A 25,306-nucleotide genomic window follows, 5' to 3' on the forward strand; every position below is an offset into this window, starting at 1 on the left:
ACAAGAGATGCTCACAGGAGACCCCTGGCCTTTTCCCCTGAGGGAAGACCTGTTGCAGCAGGGGCCCTGTGTATTTCAAGACTTACCGCGGTTACGTTTGACGGCATGGCGGTTGAACGCCGAATCCTAGCAAAAAAGGGGATTCCGGAAGAGGTCATCCCTACTTTAATAAAGGCTAGGAAGGAGGTGACAATAAAACATTATCACCGTATCTGGCGAAAGTATGTGTCTTGGTGTGAGACTAAGAATGCACCTACGGAAGATTTTCATTTGGGTCGTCTTCTCCACTTCCTACAGACAGGAGTGGATATGGGCCTGAAATTAGGCTCGGTTAAGGTACAGATTTCGGCCCTCTCGATTTTCTTTCAGAAGGAATTGGCTTCTCTTCCAGAAGTCCAGACGTTTGTAAAGGGAGTGCTGCACATCCAGCCCCCTTTTGTGCCTCCAGTGGCACCATGGGACCTGAACATGGTGTTGCAGTTCCTAAAATCACACTGGTTTGAACCGCTTAACAAGGTTGAATTGAAATTTCTTACCTGGAAGGTGGTAATGTTGTTGGCCTTAGCATCAGCAAGGCGAGTGTCAGAATTGGCGGCTCTATCACACAAGAGCCCCTACTTGATTTTTCATGTGGATCGAGCTGAATTGAGGACACATCCGCAATTTTTGCCTAAAGTGGTTTTGTCGTTCCATATGAATCAACCTATTGTGGTGCCTGTGGCTACTGGTGACCTGGAGGATTCCAGATCCCTGGACGTAGTCAGGGCCTTAAAAATTTATGTAGCCAGGACGGCTAAAATTAGGAAAACAGAGGCTCTGTTTGTCCTGTATGCGGCCAATAAGATTGGCGCTCCTGCTTCAAAGCAGACTATTGCTCGCTGGATCGGTAATACGATTCAGCAGGCTCACTCTACGGCTGGATTGGTGGTACCAAATTCCAAATTCGGTTAAGGCCCATTCCACTAGGAAGGTGGGCTCTTCTTGGGCGGCTGCCCGAGGCGTCTCGGCTTTACAACTTTGCAGAGCGGCGACGTGGTCGGGGTCAAACACTTTTGCTAAATTCTACAAGTTTGATACCCTGGCTGATGAGGACCTAGCATTTGCTCAGTCGGTGCTGCAGAGTCATCCGCACTCTCCGGCTGTTGGATGCTTTTGTATAAACCCCATGGTCCTTACGGAGTCCCCAGCATCCTCTAGGACGTAAGAGAAAATAAGATTTTAAACCTACCGGTAAATCTATTTCTCCTAGTCCGTAGAGGATGCTGGGCGCCCGTCCCAGTGCGGAAACTCTGCAAGACTTGTATATAGTTGTTGCTCACATAAGGGTTATGTTACAGTTGACATCGGTCTTGGACCGTTACTGTCGTTTGTTCATACTGTTAACTGGTTATGTATGTTCCAGGTTACATGGTATGATTGGTGTGGGCTGGTATGAATCTTGCCCTTGGATTGCTAAATCCTGCCTTGTATTGTCCATCTCCTCTGGGCACAGTTCTCTAACTGAGGTCTGGAGGAGGGGCATAGAGGGAGGAGCCAGTGCACATCCATAGTCAAAGTTCTTTTTAGGTACCCTATCTCCTGCGGAGCCCGTCTATACCCCATGGTCCTTACGGAGTCCCCAGCATCCTCTACGGACTAGGAGAAATAGATTTACCGGTAGGTTTAAAATCTTATTTTATATTGACTGCAGCGCTGTTTGTTTTTATTCTTATTATTAAGCATGTAACATTCTCACAATATTGATTATCTTGCTGCAGTAAAATGAGATGTTATAAAAAGGTATTGGTAGGACACTGCCACCTTGTGGGCCAAAGGATACTCAAAATAATTCAAATACTTTTGGAAAAAAAACACAATAATATGTCAGCCAAGTGAGCCAACTGCCTACAAATCACAACCACCAGCTGTTTAACTGTTAACATTTTCATAGGGAGAGACATTCAACTCATGAGCATTTCGCTCTATTCAGCAAGCCTACACGCAGGCTTCTCAATGACACAGCCTTTCTGCGAATTGGTTAAAGTGGAATGTCAGTTCCATGAAAGAATAAAATAATAAAAATTGAACAAATAAAATAATACAATGCCCATACATGTGTATTCCTTTTGCCCACAATAGGCCTGATTCGGAGTCGTATGTACTGTTGATGTATTTGCCTATGCTCCCACAAGTGCTGGGAGACTACCAAATTTTTGTGCAGTCCCTTGCACCCACGGAAGAGCGGCCACATCCCGCCCGCTTCCTAGTGAAGCGGGCAGGATCAGGAGATCATACGGGGAACTGTGGTGCCGTATGGACTTGGCTAAATGATTAAAAATTTCCATCATTTAGTCCCGCTCCCTACCCGCGGACCCATCAATTGTGGCATTTTGGGGCCGGCGTCTAGTGATGTGTCACAGTGGCGAGATGCGTCTGCTCTCTGGGCTTCTCCTGGAGAGGAGATTTTAAATGTTGGCAAGTATGTGTTGATGCTACACGCATTTCGCCGCATGCATTCTGGTTGCACAGCGCATGCGTCTCAATTTGTAGTGCTCAGAGATACAGAAGAGAATCGGACGCATAGTCTGTGGAATTCAATGGGAGTTAACGGAGAGGCAGCTAAGCAGATTTGGACATTTTGCGGGTGTACTGTAAGTGGTTGTATCCAAAGGCGCACAGTTGCTCACATAGAAGGCCAAACTCATATAGGGTGTGGCCATTGGTTCGTCTAAAGAGATAAAGCGAGACATAACTACATCACCACAATATGCTGCAAGTGGTTGTCTCAGTATTAATGAAATTGACCACGGTAAAACTAACCACCCAGGCGCTGGTGCCATGTTTCTGGCTCTTTTATCTGCTGACCAGTCAGTGGCACTGGCTGCCCGGAGTCACCTGAGTGTGTTGTACAAGTGTAGGGTGTTCTGAGTGGTGTTGGGTACATCGTAGTGCTACATGGTGTGGGGACGTTTTGGAATGCTTCTGCGTGCTACCTAGACAGTGATGTTACACTCTATACGTATTCTCTGAAGAAGCTATGGCCACCCTGGGTACTTTGGGTCTAATTCGGGGATGTTCGTAAACCTGATGTTTACATATATTTGTGATGTTTTTAGATCTGAGCACACGCAGTCATGCTATTGGCATTTGGGGGTGGTTACAGGGAGTGTACCAGAAAACAGGGGCATGTTGTACATGTCCCTTCCCTCTAGACCGTGGAGATCTTCAGCAGTGGTACTGATAGAACATGAGGCAGATGTTTGTCACTATGCTTGTCCACCCGCCGGATCTATGGCAGATCTTTTTCTGAAGCACTTTGGAACATAATTTCTAAATAATTCCAGAACCATGTAAGTAAATATGAAGTTGATTCCCCTCTTTGCTGCCTCTACTCTGCAGGCCAATCAAGTTCTTCTAAGCTGAATTCAGCAAACTTTTTTTTTTTTATGGACCTCCCTTTGCGCTTAGGGGCATAGTCATGCAGGGAGAGAGGGTTAAGGCCAGTACTCACTGGCCGATGTCAGAGAGATGTGTGCTGAGCGAACCGCTCAGCACACATCTCTCCCGGCGCTCAGCACAGCGCGATCTGTGCTGAGCGTGCGGGGGGGGGCGGGGCGCTCACTTCACCCAGCGGGTGAAGTGAGCGACCCGCTAGATTGGCCTGCATGCAGGCCAATCTAGCAGCAGCGATAGCGATGCGCGGGGCTGCGCATCGCTATCGCTGAGAGGGCTACACACGGAGCGATCGTGCTTAAAATCTAAGCAATCTAGTCAGATTGCTTAGATTTTAAGCAGCGATCGCTCAGTGAGTACCCCCCTTAAGGGTTAGGCACTAGAAAGGAGGGTTTAGTGTTAAGCACTAGTGGGGAAGGATTAGGGTCAGGCTGCAGGTAGGGAGGGTTAGGCACCAACGGGGAGTTAGGGTTAGACTGCAAGGGGGGGGGGGATGGGGGATTACAGTCAGGTTGCAGAAAGGGAGGGTTAGGGGGTTAGGGTTATAGTTCTTGCCTAGCAGGTGTCAGGATCCTGGGCGTCGGGATGCCACTGTCAGTATTCTGATACCATCCCCACTGCTCGAGAAAGTAATTTTTCCTGTTGCATTTTAGATTTACATTCGCCCAAGCCAAATCGTAATAAACAGCTCCTCCACCAAATTTACAGTTATCTGTATGCATTTGGGCAGCACCCACATTCGTCTATCAAATGGCCAAATAATGGGGGGGTAGTCAGTTGCCCGATAACACAACATAGCCTGGGAATCGGTATCCATCTTGCTTGAGACAGTGGATCTTCCAGATTCCATTCTTCAACTCTACTCACCGCAAAATATGCTCAAATTACAGCGCCAACGATGAGCATCCCACATGTGCAAACAGGAAGAGATCAGGCACCGGTATAAATTTATTGAACCAAGAGGGTAGCCCAAAAAATGGAAATCACTGATGTCATTTATATAATGTACAATTGTGAATGCAGTGTAAAGATCATATACATTTCTATGTGGTATAATGGATAGTTGGCACAAGTTCAGCACAGATAACTATTTTGTTTTCTTTAAAAATGTATTTAATCATTTATTGTTCCAATAAGGAAAATAAAACAGCGAAATGCAATCACAGCAACATCTCAAAGTTCACACAGAATGACTGTAATGCCCTGCATATAATGATGCTACGTACAATACACCCCCCCAGGTTCAGTCAGGGATCGCTGACAGATCAGAATAAGAAGAATTAGCCTGCTGTAGAACAAGTTCCTGCAGGCCCAGCCAGACAAGAGTAGAGATAGGTAACCTGGGGCACTTCAGTTGTGGTGGTACTTTAGTTGTGGTGGTACTTAAGTTTGTTTACACTGGTTGTGACATGGCAGGGGAAGCTTGGACTTGTAGTTCCACAGCAATGGACTAGACCAAGGTTACCTGGATCTGCGTTTGTTACTTTAGTCTATGCGTTCCCTCAGTAACGGCCTGGAACTCGTCTAGGACATGTTACAGTAATACTGCTGCTGCAGACAGAAGATAAATAAGATTAAGAAAAATGCGTTTTATGCTTTTATGTGACATATTTTTGCCTCTTCACGTCTTTGTTTTTGGAGATAGGGATAACAATAGTAGGTTTCTAGACATACAGAGCGCCCTCTAGTGTAATAACAGTGTTTTGTTTACATCATCAGCTATCTAATATGGCGGCAAGGCTTCGTTTGCAAAGCCTTGTGGGTATCTCTGAAGGTGTATTGCCAAAGTTAGCTTTTTGGTCACTAATGTAGCCATGCATTAACGGTTGCTTGCGGACCATATAGTAATATGATTTCCCATCACTGTGTATGAGATACACAAGTTTGTCTGCCTCTGAATATAGGTAAACATTTGTTCTGCACATAATTAACATACGTATATAAATGAATCTGAGCTGTTATATAGATATACATGGCTCTGCAAATATACAATGTATAAACATGCATTGCTCCGCTTGTATACTGTAGGTACGTTCCCGCAATGCATTCTCGCCCTGGAAGGATCCACATGAAATCTCCGCACGATGGCTCCTTGGGAGAATATTATGACAGGAGTAGGAGCATTATAAAGCCAAACCCAGCGGGGAAAAGCAGACTGGGGAGCAGGGGCGGAACATGGTTGCAAGCAAAGGGCGACATTAATATCTGGTTGAATGGAAGTACTGACACACTCTTCATCGTACACACATTTGGTGTGGAACAGCCCCGTGCTATATATTTGACATCTGGAGATCCTGCTGAAAAAAAAAAGAAGAAAGCCAATAAAGTGATAACACATTTCTGAAACAGGGGCCCACACTGCACACTCTCAATATTTACCTTTACACTGACACATGGCAGAGACTACTGAGGACGTACACCGGTGAGGGGGGTGGGGCATGCATGGAGGCTGCTCACACACATCCCCCTCTCTTGAACCGCCCTTGATAATTAGCTACACTCCCAAAAACAACAAGTACCCCTAATTCACATTACTGTATACAGTGTCCCCAGCTCATATTATACTGTACCACATTACAGTGCTCCAGTTCATACTATGCCACAATATAGTGCCTCCACTCCATATTGTGCTACATTACAGTGCCCCAGTTCATACAATGCCACAATATAGTGCCTCCACTCCATATTGTGCTACATTACAGTGCCCCAGTTCATACAATGCCACAATATAGTGCCTCCACTCCATATTGTGCTACATTACAGTGCCCCAGTTCATACTATGTCACAATATAGTGCCTCCACTTCATATTGTGCTACATTACAGTGCCCCAGTTCATATTATATCATATGCCTCCAGTTCATTTTATACCACAGTACAATGAGAAGGTCCAGGGGTGTAACTAGATATACTGCAGGCAAAAGTTTCTGAGGGCCCCTATGTACCACCCAACAGTGAAAAATGTATACAACACATGTAACTGACAGGGAAGGTGGCCTCTCTCAGCTCTGGGCCCCATAGCAGCTGTACTCCCTGCACCTATGGTAGCTACGCCCTGTATATAACACATGTAACTGTGACAGGGAAGATGGCCTCTCTCAGCTCTGGGCCCCATAGCAGCTGCACTCCATGCACCTATGGTAGCTACGCCCTGTGTATAACACATGTAACTTTGACCGGGTAGGTGACCCCTCTCAGCTCTGGGCCATATAGAAGCAGCACTCCCTGCACCTATGGTAGCTACACTCTTGTATATAACACATGTAACTGTGACAGGGAAGACAGACCCCTCACAGTTCTGGGCCCCATAGCAGCTGCACTCCCTGCACCTATGGTAGCTACGCCCTTGTATATCACACATGTAACTGTGACAGGGAAGTTGGGCCCCTATCAGCTCAGGGCCCCATTGCAGCTGCCCTCCCTGTACCTATGGTAGCTACGCCCTTTTGTATAACACATGTAACTGGCAGTGAAGGTGGCTCCTCTCAGCTCTGGGCCCCATAGCAGCTGCCCTCCCTGCACCTATGGTAGCTACACCCTTTTATATAACACATGAAGCTGGCAGGGAAAGTGGCCCCTCTCAGCTCTGGGCCCAATAGCAGCTGCACTCCCTGCACCTATGGTAGCTACTCCCTTGTATATGACACATGTAACTGTGACAGGAAAGGTGGTACCTCTCAGCTCTGGGCCCCATATCAGCTGCACTCCCTGCACCTATGGTAGCTACGCCCTTGTATATTACACATGTACTGTAACTGTGACAGGGAAGGTAGGCCCCTCTCAGCTCTGGGTCCCATAGCTGCTACACTCCCTGCACCTATTGTAGCTACGCCCTTGTATATGACACATGTAACTGTGACATGGAAGGTGGCCTTTCTCAGCCCTGAGCCCCATAGCAGCTGTACTCCCTGCACCTATGGTAGCTACTCCCTTGCATATGACACATGTAACAGGAAAGGTGGTTCCTCTCAGCTCTGGGCCCCATAGCAGGTGCACTCCCTGCACCTATGGTACCTACGCCCTTGTATATTACACATGTACTGTAACTGTGACAGGGAAGGTGGGCCCCTCTCAGCTCTGGGCCCCATAGCAGCTGCACTCCCTGCACCTATGGTAGCTACGCCCTTGTATATAACACATGTAACTGTGACAGGGAAGGTGGCCTCTCTCAGCTCTGGGCCCCATAGCAGCTGCACTCCCTGCACCTATGGTAGCTACACCCTTGTATATAACACATGGAACTGTGACAGGGAAGGTGGCCTCTCTCAGCTCTGGGCCCCATAGCAGCTGCACTCCCTGCACCTATGGTAGCTACACCCTTGTATATAACACATGTAACTGTGACAGGGAAGGTGGCCTCTCTCAGCCCTAGGCCCCATAGCAGCTGTACTCCCTGCACCTATGGTAGCTACGCCCTTGTATATGACACATGTAACTGTGACAGGGAAGGTAGCCTCTCTCAGCCCTAGGCCCCATAGCAGCTGTACTCCCTGCACCCATGGTAGCTACACCCTTGTATATAACACATGTAACTGTGACAGGGAAGGTGGCCCCTCTCAGCTCTGGGCCCCATAGCAGCTGTACTCCCTGCACCTATGGTAGCTACACCCTGTATATTACACATGTAACTGTGACAGGTAGGTGGCCTCTCTCAGCTCTGGGCCCCATAGCAGCTGCACTCCCTGCACCTATGGTAGCTACACCCTTGAGCATAATAATGGATGAGTTCACTCAAGAGTGTTAGTTCATCTATATGTTTGACACTGCCTTCCCAGGAAACCCTATGGAGCCTCAAAGGGTCCGGTATTCACAGAATATATGGGACTAAAAGGGTTGCTTACATTTGGCTGCATTTTAGTTCAAAACACTTAGATATGACCATGAAATGCATATATGCATACATAGTTCTGTTACTAAGACCACTAGATACATAATTAGACTGTGGCCGTGCTGGGATGTTCTTTGGGAAGCGGCAGGCTGACTTGCAGGGATCATCATGGACACCTTCAGAGTTATTGTGCATTGCACAATTTTAGCTGCCGACAAAGGACACTGGGGCAGATGTATTAACCTGGAGAAAGAATAAAGAAGTGATAAACCAGTGATTAGCACAAGGTGATAACGCACCAGCCAATCTCTACGGATTGAAAAATGACAGTTAGGAGTTGATTGGCTGATGCGTTATCACCTTGCACTTATCACTGCTTTATTATTATTATTATTAAGAAAAAACAATTTGGGTTCCCTAATGCACACAGAGTGAGAAATAAATAATACTGCATAATAATAATAATAATTATTATTATTATTATGTAGTATTATTTATTTCTCTTACACAGAATTACCCCTCCCTTTTAGCACCTGACTGATATTACATCTGATTGAGCAGCTTTCCAATAAATGTGCATTGTAGTTAGAGAGGCATGGATGGGTCAGCATTAGGAGGGATTGCTGACTCCAGAGTGCCATTGGAAAAGCTAGGGGTGTCTCCAGGTAAGCTGGCTCTCAGATGCTGTAGGAGCCATTATCATGTGGCCTTACGCTGGGCATTCAGACCCAGACATATATGTAATTATTTATGGGGTGGGTGTGGGGTGCGGTGGCCCCTGTGTTGGTATGGCTGGGCGGCTTCAGGTCGGCACACCCTAACACTTTATTAACACTCATGATTTCCCCTATCACTTTGTATATATTTTAATCACACTTCACTTATATAGCACTTCTGTGCTTCTTATTAACCCTTATTAATTCTCACCTGTGTGCTGACCTGGGGTAGCCGATCTGTGCCGACGTGATGGGGTCCTGCACCCCGGAGCCATACCGAGTATTAGGGACCCCCAGTGACGGAGAAGCCTTGCCGATCGGCCTGGGGGCTTAACCCTATATCTGCAGATATATACGCAACTAAGATCTCCGTATTATCTGATTATTATTATGTAGTATTATTTATTTCTCACTCTGTGTGCATTAGGGAACCCAAATTGTTTTTTCTTACACAGAATTACCCCTCCCTTTTAGCACCTGAGTGATATTTCAATCTGATTGAGCAGCTTTCCAATATTTGTGCATATTATTATTATTATTATTATTATTATTATCCTTTATTTATATGGCACCACAAGGGTCCCAGTGCCCAATTACAGAGCACAGAAACAAATAATCAAAACAGGAAAACAGCAACTTAAGGTCTGTACACTTTAGACTATGTCGCTCTGTGAGCGACGTCGTCTAATGTTTCCCCTCCCGGGCCGGCTGCTCGGCGGCCGACTACACACTGAGCGATATAACCGCTCATATCGCTCAGTGACGTCATGCCTCCGCCAGCCCTGCATGCAAGCCGTGGACAACAGTCCAGATCCTGCATGCATGCACTGGCGACAGCGACGATCGTTGCCGACCCGCGGGGCCGCGTATCGGTCGTCGCTAGCGGCATACACACTTGCCGATAAAATGAGCGACATCGCTCAGGGAGGGGGAAAATGAGCGACGTTGCTCATCTTATCGGCAAGTGTGTATGGGCCTTTACAGTTGACGACAATATAGGACAAGTACAGGGTAAATAAACAGCTGCATCAGCAGATGACACTGGAGTAAGTATCAGGTGGCAGAATACTGCTGGATGTGGTGCAGTTGAAGATTATTCAAGTAAGAAAAAGGATAAGCACATGAGGGAAGAGGGCCCTGCTCGTGAGAGCTTACATTCTAAAGGAATGTATCACTTTATCACCTCTACAGACTTAATACATCTGCCCCGATGTTTGGACTGTTTAAGTAAAGATAAATAAATGACTGTTTATGGTTTTCTGGTGTGTGCACAGTGGCGAAGGCCGAGTGGCACTATGTGTGGCAGTGCAGACAATGCCCCATGTTTATAGTATTGCATCCAGGCATTGCTAAGCAGTGTCAGGCGATAATATAGAGTGATGGCGGCGCTGACATTAAACATTGGGCAGGAGAATAATACACCTACTTAGTGCAGGTACCGTAGATCCTGCTCCCAACTGAATATAGGCTCATTTATTACACAGGCTCAATGTAGCTTGAAATTACGGCCATCAACACTGTCATCTCTCTTGTCTCTCCGTGCTGTCCGGGTTACCAAACCTGCTGCACCCCCAGTAGAAGCAGAGGTCTAAAGTAGGGGAGGAAGGTCATCAAAGGGGTTCAACACAAAAGTCCCTTAATACCATAGCTCGCATAGCACCACCAAGTTACTTTCCTTCTGACAGTGTAATATATTATTACCAGTTATTTATATAGCGTGCACATATTCCACAGCCCTGTACAGAGAATATTTGGCCATTCACATCGGTCCCTGCCCCAGTGGAGCTTGCAATCTATATTCCCTACCACATGTACACAGACACATTCACGCTAGTGTTAATGTTGTTGGGAGCCAATTAACCTACCAGTATATTTTTGGATTGTGGGAGGAAACCGGAGTACCCGGACGAAACCCACACAAGTACGGGGAGAATATACAAACTCCACACAGTTAGAGCCTTGTTGGGAATCGAACCCATGACCCCAGTGCTGTGAGGCAATAACCCTAACCATTACACCGTCCGTACTGACCCTATACAGTACTGGGCGTTCCTTGTTGGTGACCAGGTGGTCTGTATTTATACTCACCATAGCTGGCAGTGTATGTGATACATTTGTTCTCTTCTGCAGTGCAGTTGATGGTGATTGGGTTGGTGCATTTAGTGGACAGGTCATTGCAGGATGGGCACTTCACACTGTTATCCTTCAGTTCCCTTTTTGGTACTGGAACACAAATACAGATCAGTAATGGGTCTCTGTTAATGCGGGAACACTTGATCGTTTACCTGGCCCACACACACACTTCTGTTACTCCTCAGTAAAGAAGAGCACCCCCAACTAAAGGTTTTGGATTGAAGGAGTTGATAAAGAAAATTAAATGCATTTTTCCCATTGTGTAATGTTCACCAGACTCACTAGTGTCCCCAGTGGCTGTAATGGTCCACTGTAATGGTCTTCTAGCAGACCCAGCAGATGACGACACTCCTCACCCCTAAACTTCCCATTCATGATTATATACCCCATATGACTATGCCTGACAGTTCTACAGCTGTGCATGCTCGGAGATGACGCCATACATTGGTGAATTTGGGGTTGAGAACTGGTTTAATTGGAATTGACACAGTCTACTGCTTGGATAAATACTATAGCTTTGTAAATCCCAGTGGGGGACATTAGGATGACATTCTGAATTTTGACAGTCTTAGGGCCTCATTCTGAGTCAGACGCAACGCCGATGTTGAACGCAGTCAACCTTTTTTGTTTTCTACTGTACATGTGTGTAAACTGCACTGCGCTTGCGTCCAGTTGCAATTGAAATCTCATTATAATGCATTGGGCGGGCTCGTGTGGTGACTGGGTGGTGACAGGAGGTGGCAATGTGTACGCACAGGATAGTTGCATTTGGTAGGCATGTTATGGGAGCGTCGCATGTGGGTCACTGAAGTGGCTGCGAATTCAGACGCATAATCACTTACATTGAAGAACACACTTCGACGAACAGTCGGCACCTGGCATGGGGCTGGTGTAGATATAGATGGTGCGATTTATGGTTGAATCTAAAAACGCATCGAGCGGTATTTGCGCATCTGAAGGGGCTCTCAGTGGGCATCTCAGTCCTTGAACACTCATAGGCACGGCTGTACCACAAAGAAGGACCTTCTAGTGGCATTTGCATATAGTCGCAGTTACAAGACCCACCATAGACATGCACACGGATGCTACAACTCAGAATCAGACCCTTAATAACACTGTTATGTCGACTGGCAAAATGGTGACACCGTCGACATGTCGTTAGATGCAGTCTGGTGTTGACATTATCGTAGTCAGCATTTTGAATGTCAACGTTGTCATTGTGGAAATCTCGTTCCAGACCCATAAACCCAACAGAGAAATGTCATACACAGGAAGTGACTGGAGTTGGAGAGTGAGGACCAAACTTACGCTCAATGTTCTCGGTTTTGCATTTGTCTCCCTGGCAGCACACGGTTGAAGCGTGCAAGTAGGAGGCGTTGAAGGACATGCTGTAGGTCTGGTTGCAGTCCTGCTTGTGTCCGCAGGACTTCACAATGCTTTTGAGCACTGGCTTTCCTGCAGCTTTGTCTTAAAAGAGTGGAAATACTGTAATTAGTTTGGTTTTCAAAATCAATTGGAACTGCAGACATCAATAAATGACTATTATAGACACGTGAAATAACACATGCACGAGGCAGATAGACGTTCCAGCAAGGTGACCTGCCAGACAAGTTGTATGACCTACTGTATGCGTCATGTAGACATGCATCTGACAGCACCGCATCTCTGCATCCATGTAGGGGTGTCAGCAGAGAGTAATGAGGTCCGGAACAACAAGAACAATTACAGTATAACATCCAAAGGGGTCAATTCAATTGCGGGCGATGCCCGTGATCTAGTGCTTGTGAGTGTCTCACTTACGGTAATCCTGAGAGCGAGTATTTTATGCACACATCTCTATGGATCTGCAAACAAATATTTGCGATTTTTGGGGTGAATTCGGGGCGTTCTGGTGTGTTTCTGGTGGCCGTTGCAGCTGTTAATCACGGGCATTTTACGCTATTGAATTGACCCCAAACTTTATTATCTGCTTGTTATTGTAAAGGTGGAGCTAGTCTTTCTTATAGCAACTCTTTTTTATAGGTTACTTGCAGATGAAACCATTTTGTCTGAGTGCACTGGTTTACGGTTCGAGTTTATTTCTGTTGTTGATATTGGGGCTAATTCAGATGTGGATGGAGTTGCTATAGCTCCTGCTGCATTTTAGATCCGGATTACGTCCAAGAACGCAGTATCAGATCATCTCCGACACCATCGGTCGGCTGCATGATCCTCTGACGGAGATCCCGGACTCTTCCCTCCCTCGCAATGGCCAGACACAGACAAGTCGGTTTGTAGAAACAGAGGCCGTCATCTCCCCCTCCCCTTCCCCCAAATGTCACCACTCTTGCAGGACCTGTTCGCACATGCACAGAACAGAACCAACTCCATCCACCGGTGGGATGCAATGGACGAATTTGGACGTTTTTTTAAAGGGACGATCACTTTCAAGGTAAAACCATCTGAATTACCCTCATACCCAATAAATGCGAAAGAAATCTGGCAAAATATGATGATATTTTGGTAGACTGTAGGCCGCCAGTGCAGTGGCCATTACTCTAGATTGCTTTGCAGCATGTTACATTGCTAACTAGATCCAGGCGATGGCCCAAGAGCAGAGGTCATTCTTGCTTCGGGTGGGGTTTTACTTCACTTAAAAAGACAGTTTATTGTGAGAGAAACACAGAGATCGGCAATAATAAGTCATTGGTGAAGAAAGCTGGGGCATACCTGAGCGGATCTCGGTTAAGGTGGTCAGGCAAGTGTCAAACATTTTGTCGCAGAGTTTATCGTTTCCATCGCAGGTGATCCCAGTTGTGTTGCAGTGATAACAGGTCAGGGAGAAGGCTGAGGAGACAGGGAAATGAATGTGACGACAGGTGATTGTGAAGTAAAGGCAATGTTACATCAGGTGAGTTGTGTTTCCAACCATTGCCTCAACATTCAGTGATGTAATGGTCACAATAGGTGGTTGTGGCTTGTCTATTGTGAATGGGATTCTGCACAGTTAGCAGAATATATGAAAACAAATATATTTGATCTGTAATCTAATATAGTGCAGCTACCTCTAGTCAGTATTCCGTGGAAACCACTACACTGACCATTCTACTGAACATTACAACTACCTAGATGTTTCTACTGACTACTATAGACTACAGATACATTGCTACTGAACATACTAATGTACATAAAGCATTCTACTGACCCATATACACTACAGAGAGCATTCTACTGACCCAAGCACACCACAGAGAGCATACTACTGACCCATATACACTACAGAGAGCATTCTACTGACCCAAGCACACCACAGAGAGCATACTACTGACCCATATACACTACAGAGAGCATTCTACTGACCCAAGCACACTACAGAGAGCATTCTACTGACCCATATACACTACAGAGAGCATTCTACTGACCCAAGCACACTACAGAGAGCATTCTACTGACCCAAATACACTACAGAGAGCATTCTACTGACCCAAGCACACTACAGAGAGCATTCAACTGACCCAAGCACACTACAGAGAGCATTCTACTGACCCATATACACTACAGAGAGCATTCTACTGACCCAAGCACACTACAGAGAGAATTCAACTGACCCAAGCACACCACAGAGAGCATTCAACTGACCCAAGCACACCACAGAGAGCATTCTACTGGCCCATATACACTACAGAGAGCATTCTACTGACCCAAGCACACTACAGAGAGCATTCTACTGACCCATATACACTAGAGAAAGCATTCTACTGACCCATATACACTACAGAGTGCATTCAACCATTATAAACTACATAGACATTTCTGTTGACCATTACATACTACAGAGTAATTTCTACTGAACGTTCTAATTTACAGAGAACATTCTGTTGACCCATATATAATACAGAGAGCATTCTACTGACCCATATACACTACAGAGAGCATTCTGCTGACCCATATACACTACAGAGAGCATTCTACTGACCCATATAAACTACAGAGAGCATTGAACCGACGATTATAAACTACATAGACATTTCTGCTGACCGTTATAAACTACAGAGTAATATCTACTGAACGTACTAAACTTCAAAGAGCATGCTACAGACCATTATAAACTAGAGAGCATTCTATGTACCAGTATACACTACAGAGAGCATTCCAGGAATCAATATCGCTGCAGAGCATCTTTTATTGACCAATATCCATTTACAGAAAACACTCCAGTAACCTCTGTACAACACAGATAGCATATTAGGGGTCTGTGACTGAGGGTCGACAGCACAAAGGTCGACACCTTAGGTCGACGCCAATTGGTCGACACACCTTATGTCGACATGGACAAAAGATAGACAGGGACAAGGTCGACATGGAAAAAGGTCGACATGAGTTTTTTATGTTTTTTTGGTGTTGTTTTCTTCGTAGAGTGACCGGGAACCCCAATTAGTGCACCGCTTCGCTCGCCATGCTTCGGGCATGGTGCCTTCGCTCCGCTACCGCTTCGCTCGGCACACTTTACCGTTCCAATCGTAGTCCACGTGGATCGTTAAGTATGAAAAGGTTCAAAAAAAGAAAAAAAATCGTGAAAAATTCATGTCGACCTTTTTCCATGTCGACCTTGTCCATGTCGACCTTTTGTCCACGTCGACCTTTTGACCATGTCGACCTAAGGTGTGTCGACCAATTGGCGTCGACCTTTGTGCTGTAGACCTGGAGTCCGGATACCCATATTAGTCACCAATATATAATAAAGAGAGCATTAAGTGACCCATGTTTAATACAGAGAGCATTCTGGAGACCCATATATAATAGAAAGACAATCTGAATGGGCCCATATACAATACAGAGAGCATTCTAGTGAGATAATATACAATACAGAGATAATTCTAATGACCCATTTACAAAACGAAAAAGTTTCCTAGTGAATGATATACAATACTGAGAGCATCCTAGTGACAAAGCAACCCACAAATATCTGATGGCTGTCTCAAATCCATGGTGGTTATACAGATTCCTCTACCCCATCCTCTACTTGCTACACCTACCCCAATTTCCAGAACAACAGCCTTCCCCTATCTCTGTCACTGCGTTGTTAGTAAATTGCTATTCTTCTTTCACATGGAAATTAGCTCTGTCAAAAAAAAGTTTTGCCACATTATGTTTGAGCAAAAGTGACATTAGTTCTCCTATCGGGTGTGATACGAAATGCCGGTGGATGGGATGCTGACGTCATAAAACCGACACTGGCATCCCTATGCTCAGAATCCCGCCCCCCTTACTCCCCTGACCCTAAACCTCCCTTGTCGCAACCTAAAACTACCCCCCCTACCTGCGCAGCCTAACCCTTCCCGGTTGTACCTAATCCTACCCCCCCCTACCTGCGCAGCCTAACCCTTCCGGTTGTACCTAATCCTTACCCCCCCTCCCTGTGCAGCCTAACCCTTCTTGGTTGTACCTAATCCTTATCCCCCCTCCCCGCAGCCTAACCCTTCCCGGTTGTACCTAATCCTTATCCCCCCTCCCCGCAGCCTAACCCTTCCCGGTTGAACCTAATCCTTATCTCCCCTCACCCCGCAGCCTAACCCTTCCCGGTTGAACCTAATCCTTATCTCCCCTCCCTGCGCAGCCTAACCCTTCCCGGTTGTACCTAATCCTTATCCCCCCTCCCCGCAGCCTAACCCTTCCCGGTTGAACCTAATCCTTATCCCCCCTCCCCGCAGCCTAACCCTTCCCGGTTGAACCTAATCCTTATCCCCCCTCCCCGCAGCCTAACCCTTCCCGGTTGTACCTAATCCTTATCCCCCCTCCCCGCAGCCTAACCCTTCCCGGTTGTACCTAATCCTTATCCCCCCTCCCCGCAGCCTAACCCTTCCCGGTTGAACCTAATCCTTATCCCCCCTCCCCGCAGCCTAACCCTTCCCGGTTGTACCTAATCCTTATCCCCCCTCCCCGCAGCCTAACCCTTCCCGGTTGTACCTAATTCTTATCCCCCCCTCCCTGTAGCCTAACCCTTCCGCTTGTACCTAATCCTTATCCCCCCTCCCCTTAGACTAACCCTTCCCGGTTGAACCTAATCCTTATTTCCCCCATCCCGCAGTCTAACCCTTTCCGCTTGCCGCTTGTACCTAATCCTTATCCCCCCTCCCCTCAGCCTAACCCTTCCCGGTTGAACCTAATCCTTATTCCCCCCCACCCCGCTGTCTAACCCTTTCCGCTTGTACCTAATCCTTATCCCCCCTCCCCGCATCCTAACCCTTCCCGGTTGTACCTAATCCTTATCCCCCACCCTGCAGCCTAACCCTAATTCTCCCTTCCCCGCAGCCTAACACTCCCTCTCCCAACGCACGGAAAACCCTAGCCCTCCCATTCCCACAGCCTAACCCTAACTCTCCGCGCAGCCTAAATCTACCCCTCTGGCAAATGTAGGAGACCCCGGCATACTTACGTTCAGGATGTTGGCGGTCGGGATTCCGCTGTTGGTATTCTAAATGATGTTGCAGTTCGGTGCTGGGATTTTGGCAGTGTGTCGGGATTCCGGCAGCGGTATTGTGAGCGCTGGCATACCAATCGCTGACATCCTGACCGCATCCCCTCTCATCAATGAAGAGGATTTCACCAGTAAAACAACCCCTTTACTTGTCCTTTGCAGATAGTCCTTTCCCCTTTATTTGCTGAATTATGCAGGTGCTGGAAAGCGCGTCCCGCTTTGAACTATCCTCTGCCAGATCTAGTGTCCTGGCAACTATTTATAGAGGATGTACTGTATGCTGAAACAGGCCGTTGCCTTTCCCATCCTCATGATAATAACGCACTTAAATAAGTCAGCACCTAGGGGAACTCTAAATGATGTCCTACAGGACTGAAATGTGTGCATATGCTGTAATTAGGACAAAAGGCAAATTGTGCTGTGTGTATTATATAGAACTATTTCTAAGTGTATCACATTGCATTATAGTCTTGCAGGTGGTGTTATTACCGTATCTTTGCCTGTTAGTGCAAGACTGTTGTTAGTTTGAAGTTTCTGTGCTCTGAATCCTATTTAACTTGCACCTGAAGCCTAGTATCGGTGGGTTCAGTCACTGGGCCTAATTCAGACCTGATCGTAGCAGCAAATTTGTTAGCAGATGGGCAAAACCATGGGGGTCATTCCGAGTTGATCGCTCGCTGGCAGTTTCTAGCAGCCGTGCAAACGCATTGTCGCCGCCCACCGGGGAGTGTATTTTCGCTTTGCAGAAGTGCGAACGCCTGTGCAGCAGAGCACCTGCAAAAACATTTTGTGCAAAACAAGACCAGCCCTGTATTTACTCTTCGTGTGCGTTGACTCTAACGTTGGAGGGTTGGCTTTTGACGTCACATACCCGTCCAGCCACGCCTGCGTTTTCCCCGGCACGCCTGCGTTTTTCCAAACACTTCCTGAAAACGGTCAGTTGGCACCCAGAAACGCCCCCTTCCTGTCAATCTTCTTGCGTTGTGCCGTGTGTCTTAAAGCTTCGCTAGAACCTGTGCAAAACCACAAAGGTCTTTGTACCCTACGTCGCGCGTGCGCATTGCGGTGCATAAGCATGCGCAGAAATGACAATATTTAGCCTGATCGCTGCGCTGCGAACAACGGCAGCTAGCGATCAACTCGGAATGACCCCCCATGTGCACTGCAGGCCGGGCAGATGAAACGTGCAGAGAGAGTTAGATATGGGGGGTTTGGGTCGTTTGGTGAACTCGACTTAGGTCGACAGTCATTAGGTCGACCACTGAAGGTCGACATGGGCATTAGGTCGACATGCACTAGGTCGACAGGTGAAAAGGTCGACATGAGTTTTTGGACTTTTTTTGGTGTCGTTTTCTTCGTAAAGTGACAGGGAACCCTAATTAGTGCACAGTGTCCCCTTGCATCGGACATATTACCGTTCCAATCGTAGTCCACATGGATCGTAAAGTATGGAAAAAATCCCAAAAATTGATTTTTTTTTAAAAACTCATGTCGACCAAATGACCATGCCGACCTATTGACCATGTCGACATAATGCACGTCGACCTGATGACTGTCGACCTAAGCTGTGTTGACCTAATGAACGTATCCCGATATGGGTGGGGTGTGTTAAAACTGAAATGTAAATTGCAGTGTAAAAATAAAGCAGCCAGTATTTACCCTGCACAGAAACAATAACCCACCCAAATCTAACTCTCTCTGTGTAAGGGACAGAGCAGATCTGCTGCACATGCCCAATAGTAGCAGCTTCTTCTACCCAGTTTGCTTTTTGTGTGTGGATCTGAGTCATCAATCAGTGCACTGGACCAGAGAGTAGCTACTAGGAAGAAGAGACAGAAGCCTTACCATGAAGTAGGAGAATGTGTGCTTAGAAAGTGCAGTACTGGTTCTATTATGTTTTTATATTCATTTATTATGGTATGTTTAACCTTTTCCTGAATACTTATTTATATTATTTAAATGTTTGATACAGTCTATACTAGAGACCATCTATAGTTAGAGACCATCTGTAGTGTTAAATATTAATACTGTATTCCATACAGTATCCAATGTATAAAAAGACCAATGTGTACATTAATGTCTAGAGTCGTTACTAGGTTCTCCTGCCGCTCCCCCAGACTCCCGTACTTGCTCTGAAGTTCCGCAGAATGGGAGATTGTAGACTTCATTTGGAACCCCCCTCTAGAAATCCTGCATTTGCCACTGAGGGCGCACCCTTCAGCCACCTTCCTGCTTTGCCGCGGCTCCCCTGCCGCTTGCTGTGTGTGACGTCATGACTTCATGTGCGCACGTGTTATGGCACTGTGTCCTGCTCTGTTTTTCATGTTCTAGAACAGACATTGCCAATTGGTTTCTAGGAACAAAGGTGGTCATTCCGAGTTGTTCGCTCGTTGACGTTTTTCGCAACGGAGCGATCAGGTGGAAAATGCGAATGCGCACGGTACGCAGCGCGCATGCGTTCAGTAATTTAACACAAAATTTTGGAGATTTGCACAAGCTCGAGCTACGTTTTTTCTTCGCTCGAGTGATCGTAGTGTGATTAACAGGAAGTGGGTGTTTCTGGGTGGTAACTGCCTGTTTTCCGGGAGTGTGCTAAAAAATGCAGGCGTGCCAGGTAAAAACGCAGGAGTGGCTGGGGAAACGGGGGAGTGGCTGGCCGAACGCAGGGCGTGTTTGTGACGTCAAACCAGGAACTAAACGGACTGAGGTGATCACAGTTTAGGAGTAGGTCTGGAGCTACTCAGAAACTGCAGGGAATTATTTAGTAGCAGTTCTGCTAATCTTTTGTTCACACTTCTGCTAAGCTAAGATACACTCCCAGAGGGCGGCGGCCTAGCGTTTGCACGAACAACTCGGAATGACCACCAATATACCTCCAATTCCATCTCATGTGGCACTTTATATTACATATTGTGTATTACATGAAACAGGAAGTCTGGCATGAGAGATGTCCCACATGGTGATGGGTACAGTACCGGCAAATAGGATGTTGTGCTGCTGTGCCATCTCCCCCTTTAAACACCCCTCCCCCACACACACACCAAGGTATCTGCGCACGCCACCCAATCACTGCTGCTGTACTATTCAGGCCGTGGTGCATGCTAGTGGTCATTGATGGTTTGTGTATTATTATTCCTACCAGTTGTTTATATAGTGCACACATATTCCGCAGCGCTTTACAGAGAAGAGAATATTTGTCCATTCACATCAGTCTCTGCCCCAGCGGTGCTTACACTCTATCACATGTACACACCATACCTCCCAACTGTCCTGATTTCCGCAGGACAGTCCCGTTTTTGTCGGACTGTCTCACCCACGGGCCGCAGTGTCCCGCGGTGGTGGTTATAGGGGGGGGGCAGTTGGGAGGCTCCTGTAGAGCAGCGGTGAGTAGATGCTGTGTGCATGCACACAACATCTATTGTGAATGCCAAATTGCTTTCTCACAAATATTTAAAATGCCCGCTCTAATATATATTGCAGACGCCAGGCGCATCTTTATTACCATATATGATAAAAGTGCGCTGTACATTGCAAAACACTGCATCCCATAAGAAAAAACAATACACCCACACATTATCTGAGTTCCAAAGCTCATTGATGTATATATTTGTTATTAAAAGGATATGGATTCAATATATTACAATGTACAGTATACCTATAGTTACAACTCATACAGTAAGCAGTTAATACATACAGTTACAGGCCAGCGATACAATTACCATATATTTCAATGCATCCTCCTCTTAATATCTCTCTCTCAGCAAATAAATACAGGAACTGATCTGGCAATAACTCCATCATCGTCTCAGACCAAACAGCAACTGAGCTTCTGTGTGATCAGCAATGTGTTATCTAGTTTTTGGGGGAGGGAACTTACTCATTCATGATGAGTCACTAGTCTCTTTGTATATGCTAAACAGGTTCAGCCTAGGGGACATCCAAAGGGGCTGGCCTGAGCTTCCTGTCCACTACCTGTTTGGAATATCTATTGTTCTAATAAAAGTGATTTTAGCTTACATACATTTAATCATAATTATTTGTTGCAATGTCCTACAACTTTATAACAAGTATCAAATGAATCTACACATTAATCTGGTTGCTTTAATAGTAAATATGACCGGTCTATCTTGCTTCGTGACAGACATGGAGAGGCGTGTCCCACGGTTGCGGCATTCCCAAGAGGCCACGCCCCATTTTTGGTAGCTTTGCCATGCAGGAGTCCCTTACCAACAAAGTTGACAGGTATGAGACACTTACGCGCTAGGGTTAATTTTGTTGGGAGCCAATTAACCTACCAGTATATTTTTGAACTGTGGGAGAAAACCGGAGAACCCGGAGACAGTATACATACTCCACACAGTCAGGGCCATGGTGGGAATCGAACCCATGACCTTAGTGCTGTGAGTCAGTAACCCTAACCACTACACCATGCGTGCTGTGGAACGGGATGACCTACGGATAGTGGGGGTAATTCCAAGTTGATCGCAGCAGGAATTTTGGAGGTAATTCCAAGTTGATCGCAGCAGGACATTTTTTAGCAGTTGGGCAAAACCATGTACACTGCAGGGGAGGCAGATACAACATGTGCAGAGAGAGATAGATTTGGGTGTGGTGAGTTCAATCTGCAATCTAAATTGCAGTGTAAATATAAAGCAGCCAGTGTTTACCCTGCACAGAAACAAAATACCCCACCCAAATCTAACTCTCTCTGCAAATGTTATGTCTGCCCCCCCCCCCCCCCCCCCCCCTGCAGTGCACATGGTTTTGCCCAACTGCTAAAAAAATTTCCTGCTGCGATCAACTTGGAATTACCCCCTTTGTTAGCAGTTGGGCAAAACCACGTGAACTGCAGGGGAGGCAGATATAACGTGCAGAAAGAGTTAGATTTGGGTGGATTATTTTGTTTCTGTGCAGGGTAAATACTGGCTGCTTTATTTTTACACTGCATATTAGATTGCAGATTGAACACACCACACCCAAATCTAATAGGCCCTACACACTCGGCGACCCGGCGGCGGGGGTGGGGGGTGGGGCAAGTTTCTTCACTCCCCCCGTCACCCGGCTCCGTAGACTTGCAGGCAAATATGGACGATCTCGTCCATATTGGCCTGCATGCACAGCCGACATGGCACCAGCGATGAACGAGCGCGGGGCCGCGCATCGTTCATCGCTGGTGCCTCCACACTGCACGATATGAACGTTCATATCGTGCAGTGATATCGGCATGTGTGTAGGGCCCATAGCTCTCTCTGAACATGTTAAATCTGCCTCCCCTGCAGTGCACATGGTTTTGCCCAACTGCTAACAAAATTCCTGCTGCGATCAACTTGGAATTACCCCCAGTGTGTACCCGGTCTTAGAGCCTGATTGTGAGTTGGGAATAAAAACAAGAAAGTAACTGTGCACTTTGGTAAGACTATGCTGCACAGCATGTGGGACAGGTTTTAAATGTACAGGGGAGATTTAGATGTGAGAGGGGTGCGTCTAATCTGTGCAAACATTAAGCTGTCCATCATTTGTGGGCTTCATGCAAAAACAGCTAGTATTTACCCTTCATGGAAAAAAAATTATGTATTTGGACCTCTTGCATTGAAACTTGGGGGCTAATTCAGACCTGATCGCTGCTGTGCATGTATGCAGGGATCAGGTCGGAACTGCGCTGGCACCGCAGTGCGCCGCGCATGGCAGACAGACGACGGTTGTCTTAGCCCTACAATCACCTCTGCCAGGCAGAGGCGGTCACTGGGCGGGCCGGCGGCGTTTGGCCGCCAGTTACGGGGCTCGGTACGGGCAATGCAGGCGTGCCCGGACCGTGCGAGGTGGCTGCATGATGTCACACGCAGCCGCTGCGACCCGGGCAGCGACGAGTAGCTCCTGCCAGCGCCCAGCCCATGAAGTACAAAAGCATTGCTGCTGTGTGATGCTTTTGTACTTCTGCGGGAAGGGAGGGCTAGACATGTGGGGCGGACTAACCCTGTGCTGGGCGTCCCCCCGCATAACAGTGTGCCCGATCGTTGACCGCTTATCAGTGTGCCTGATCACACCTACGATCAGGTCTGAATTAGGTCCTTGGTCTGTTCCGGTGCAAAGTTACTTGCTCTTTCTTACGTTGTTCCCTAATCAGAATCAGGTCAAGTGTTTGTGGTTATGTAATCATTATTTACCCCTATCGATTGATACTTTGTAACTTGAATGGGGCAAATGAATGAGCTGCAGCCTAAAAGAACGAGGAGTACCAAAAATTCTCTTTTAAACTGTTCGGCATTTCATATGTTATTGTTATTCTCTTACATCATGGCATCAGAATAGACATACTGAGAAAGCATCATAAAATACTCTATTGTGTCAAGTGCAAAAAGTTAACTGTAAAACCTTTTCTTTACTAATTGCTGGTGACCATTTATTGGTTTACACGTCACCTGGCAACGGTTACTAAATATTGCCTTTTCTTATTTGGCTGCCTACTGTGTTTTTCATCAAAGCTTTTATGTCAGGTAGAGCTGTTTATTTTGCTACACTTGAAAACAGCATAAACCTGGCCTATCTAATGCACAGATGTATTACAGGAAAATAAGCCATAAAAAAAAAAGCACTGTGGCAGGATGCAAAAATAATGCTTGCCAATCACCATTTTTCTTGGTTTGCTTCTTCAGGCGTATATTAAATAGCTCTGCACAGTTTACACAGTATCATGTGACTACTATGGAACCCACAGAGGTCTATGTACTAAGCCTTGGAGAGAGATAAAATGGACGGAGATAAAGTACCAGCCAACCAGCTCCTAACTGTCACTTTTTAAACATAGCCTGTAACATGGCAGTTAGGAGCTGACTGGCAGGTACTTTATCTCTGACCACTTTATCTCTCTCCAGGGCTTAGTAAATAGACCCCACAGTCACATGAAGTACTGTTGAGAGCGGTGGTCTTCTGTTTGCCGGCGGCCAGGCTCCCGACGACCAGCATACCGGCGCCGGAATCCCGACCGTCGGCATACCGACATCTTTTCTCCCTCTTGGGGGTCCACGACCCCCCTGGAGGGAGAATAGATAGCGTGGCGCGCTACAGTGCTCGCAGCGTGGCGAGCGCAGCGAGCCCACAAGGGGCTCATTTGCGCTCGCCCAGTTGTCGGTATGTCGGCGGTCGGGATTCCGGCACCGGTATGCTGGTCGCTGGGAGCCCGGCCGCCGGCATACCCTACTACACTCGTTGAGAGCTCTTTAAAACATCCCTCTGAGTTCCAACTGCATTCTAAAATAATCTCTCACCTCAACATTCTGTGATACTACTGTATATTAAGCAAATTTGACTACTCTCCAGAGATATTTTGAAAAGGAGATAATGATTTGTAGAAGGTCATAACTATCAGAAACAATCTTTGAAAGTTACTTAACTTGTTATATAGGGGTAAAAAAAGCATGTAGGTGTGTTGCTTTAAATCAGACTTTGCTATAAACTCATGTTCAGTATATGCATTATATTTTCTCATACGTCCTAGAGGATGCTGGGGACGCTTCAAGAAATATGGGGTATAGACGGGATCTGCAGGAGACATGGGCACTTTAAGACTTTGAATGGGTGTGAACTGGCTCCTCCCTCTATGCCCCTCCTCCGGACTCCAGTTAGATTCTGTGCCCAGTGAGCAGAGCCGGCCCTAACCAATATGATGCCCTAGGCAAGATTTTGATTGGTGCCCCCTAGCACCACCGCTAGTTCACCCCCCACCCATAGCAGTCCTTATTTTT

The 25,306-nt window shown here is 46.6% G+C and overlaps 1 protein-coding gene and 1 long non-coding RNA gene across 5 annotated transcripts in view; one reads left to right on the forward strand and one right to left on the reverse strand.

The window, feature by feature from the left end:
• The window catches only part of LOC134966028 (uncharacterized), an 88,301-nt gene that overhangs the window by 28,080 nt on the left and 34,915 nt on the right, over positions 1–25,306 (forward strand). The window contains exons 1-2 of one of the 2 annotated variants that reach the window (XR_010188570.1): positions 13,919–13,997; positions 21,706–21,806. This is a non-coding gene — a long non-coding RNA (uncharacterized LOC134966028). Of the gene's footprint in view, positions 1–13,918; positions 13,998–21,705; positions 21,807–25,306 lie in introns of those variants that run through there. The other variant, XR_010188571.1, reaches the window with a different exon arrangement.
• LOC134966027 (phospholipase A2 inhibitor and Ly6/PLAUR domain-containing protein-like) overlaps positions 4,523–25,306 on the reverse strand; it is a 57,091-nt gene continuing 36,307 nt past the window's right edge. For 2 of the 3 annotated variants that reach the window (XM_063942482.1, XM_063942484.1), the window contains exons 2-5: positions 13,817–13,933; positions 12,416–12,574; positions 11,063–11,197; positions 4,523–5,729 (exon numbers count right to left, since the gene is read on the reverse strand). In XM_063942482.1, coding sequence (XP_063798552.1) covers positions 5,536–5,729; positions 11,063–11,197; positions 12,416–12,574; positions 13,817–13,933 — 605 coding nt within the window. In that variant the 3' untranslated portion in view covers positions 4,523–5,535. The remainder of the gene's footprint in view (positions 5,730–11,062; positions 11,198–12,415; positions 12,575–13,816; positions 13,934–25,306) is intronic. The other variant, XM_063942483.1, reaches the window with a different exon arrangement.

Source organism: Pseudophryne corroboree, chromosome 10, assembly GCF_028390025.1.
Source record: "Pseudophryne corroboree isolate aPseCor3 chromosome 10, aPseCor3.hap2, whole genome shotgun sequence".
NCBI classification, from domain to species: domain Eukaryota; kingdom Metazoa; phylum Chordata; class Amphibia; order Anura; family Myobatrachidae; genus Pseudophryne; species Pseudophryne corroboree.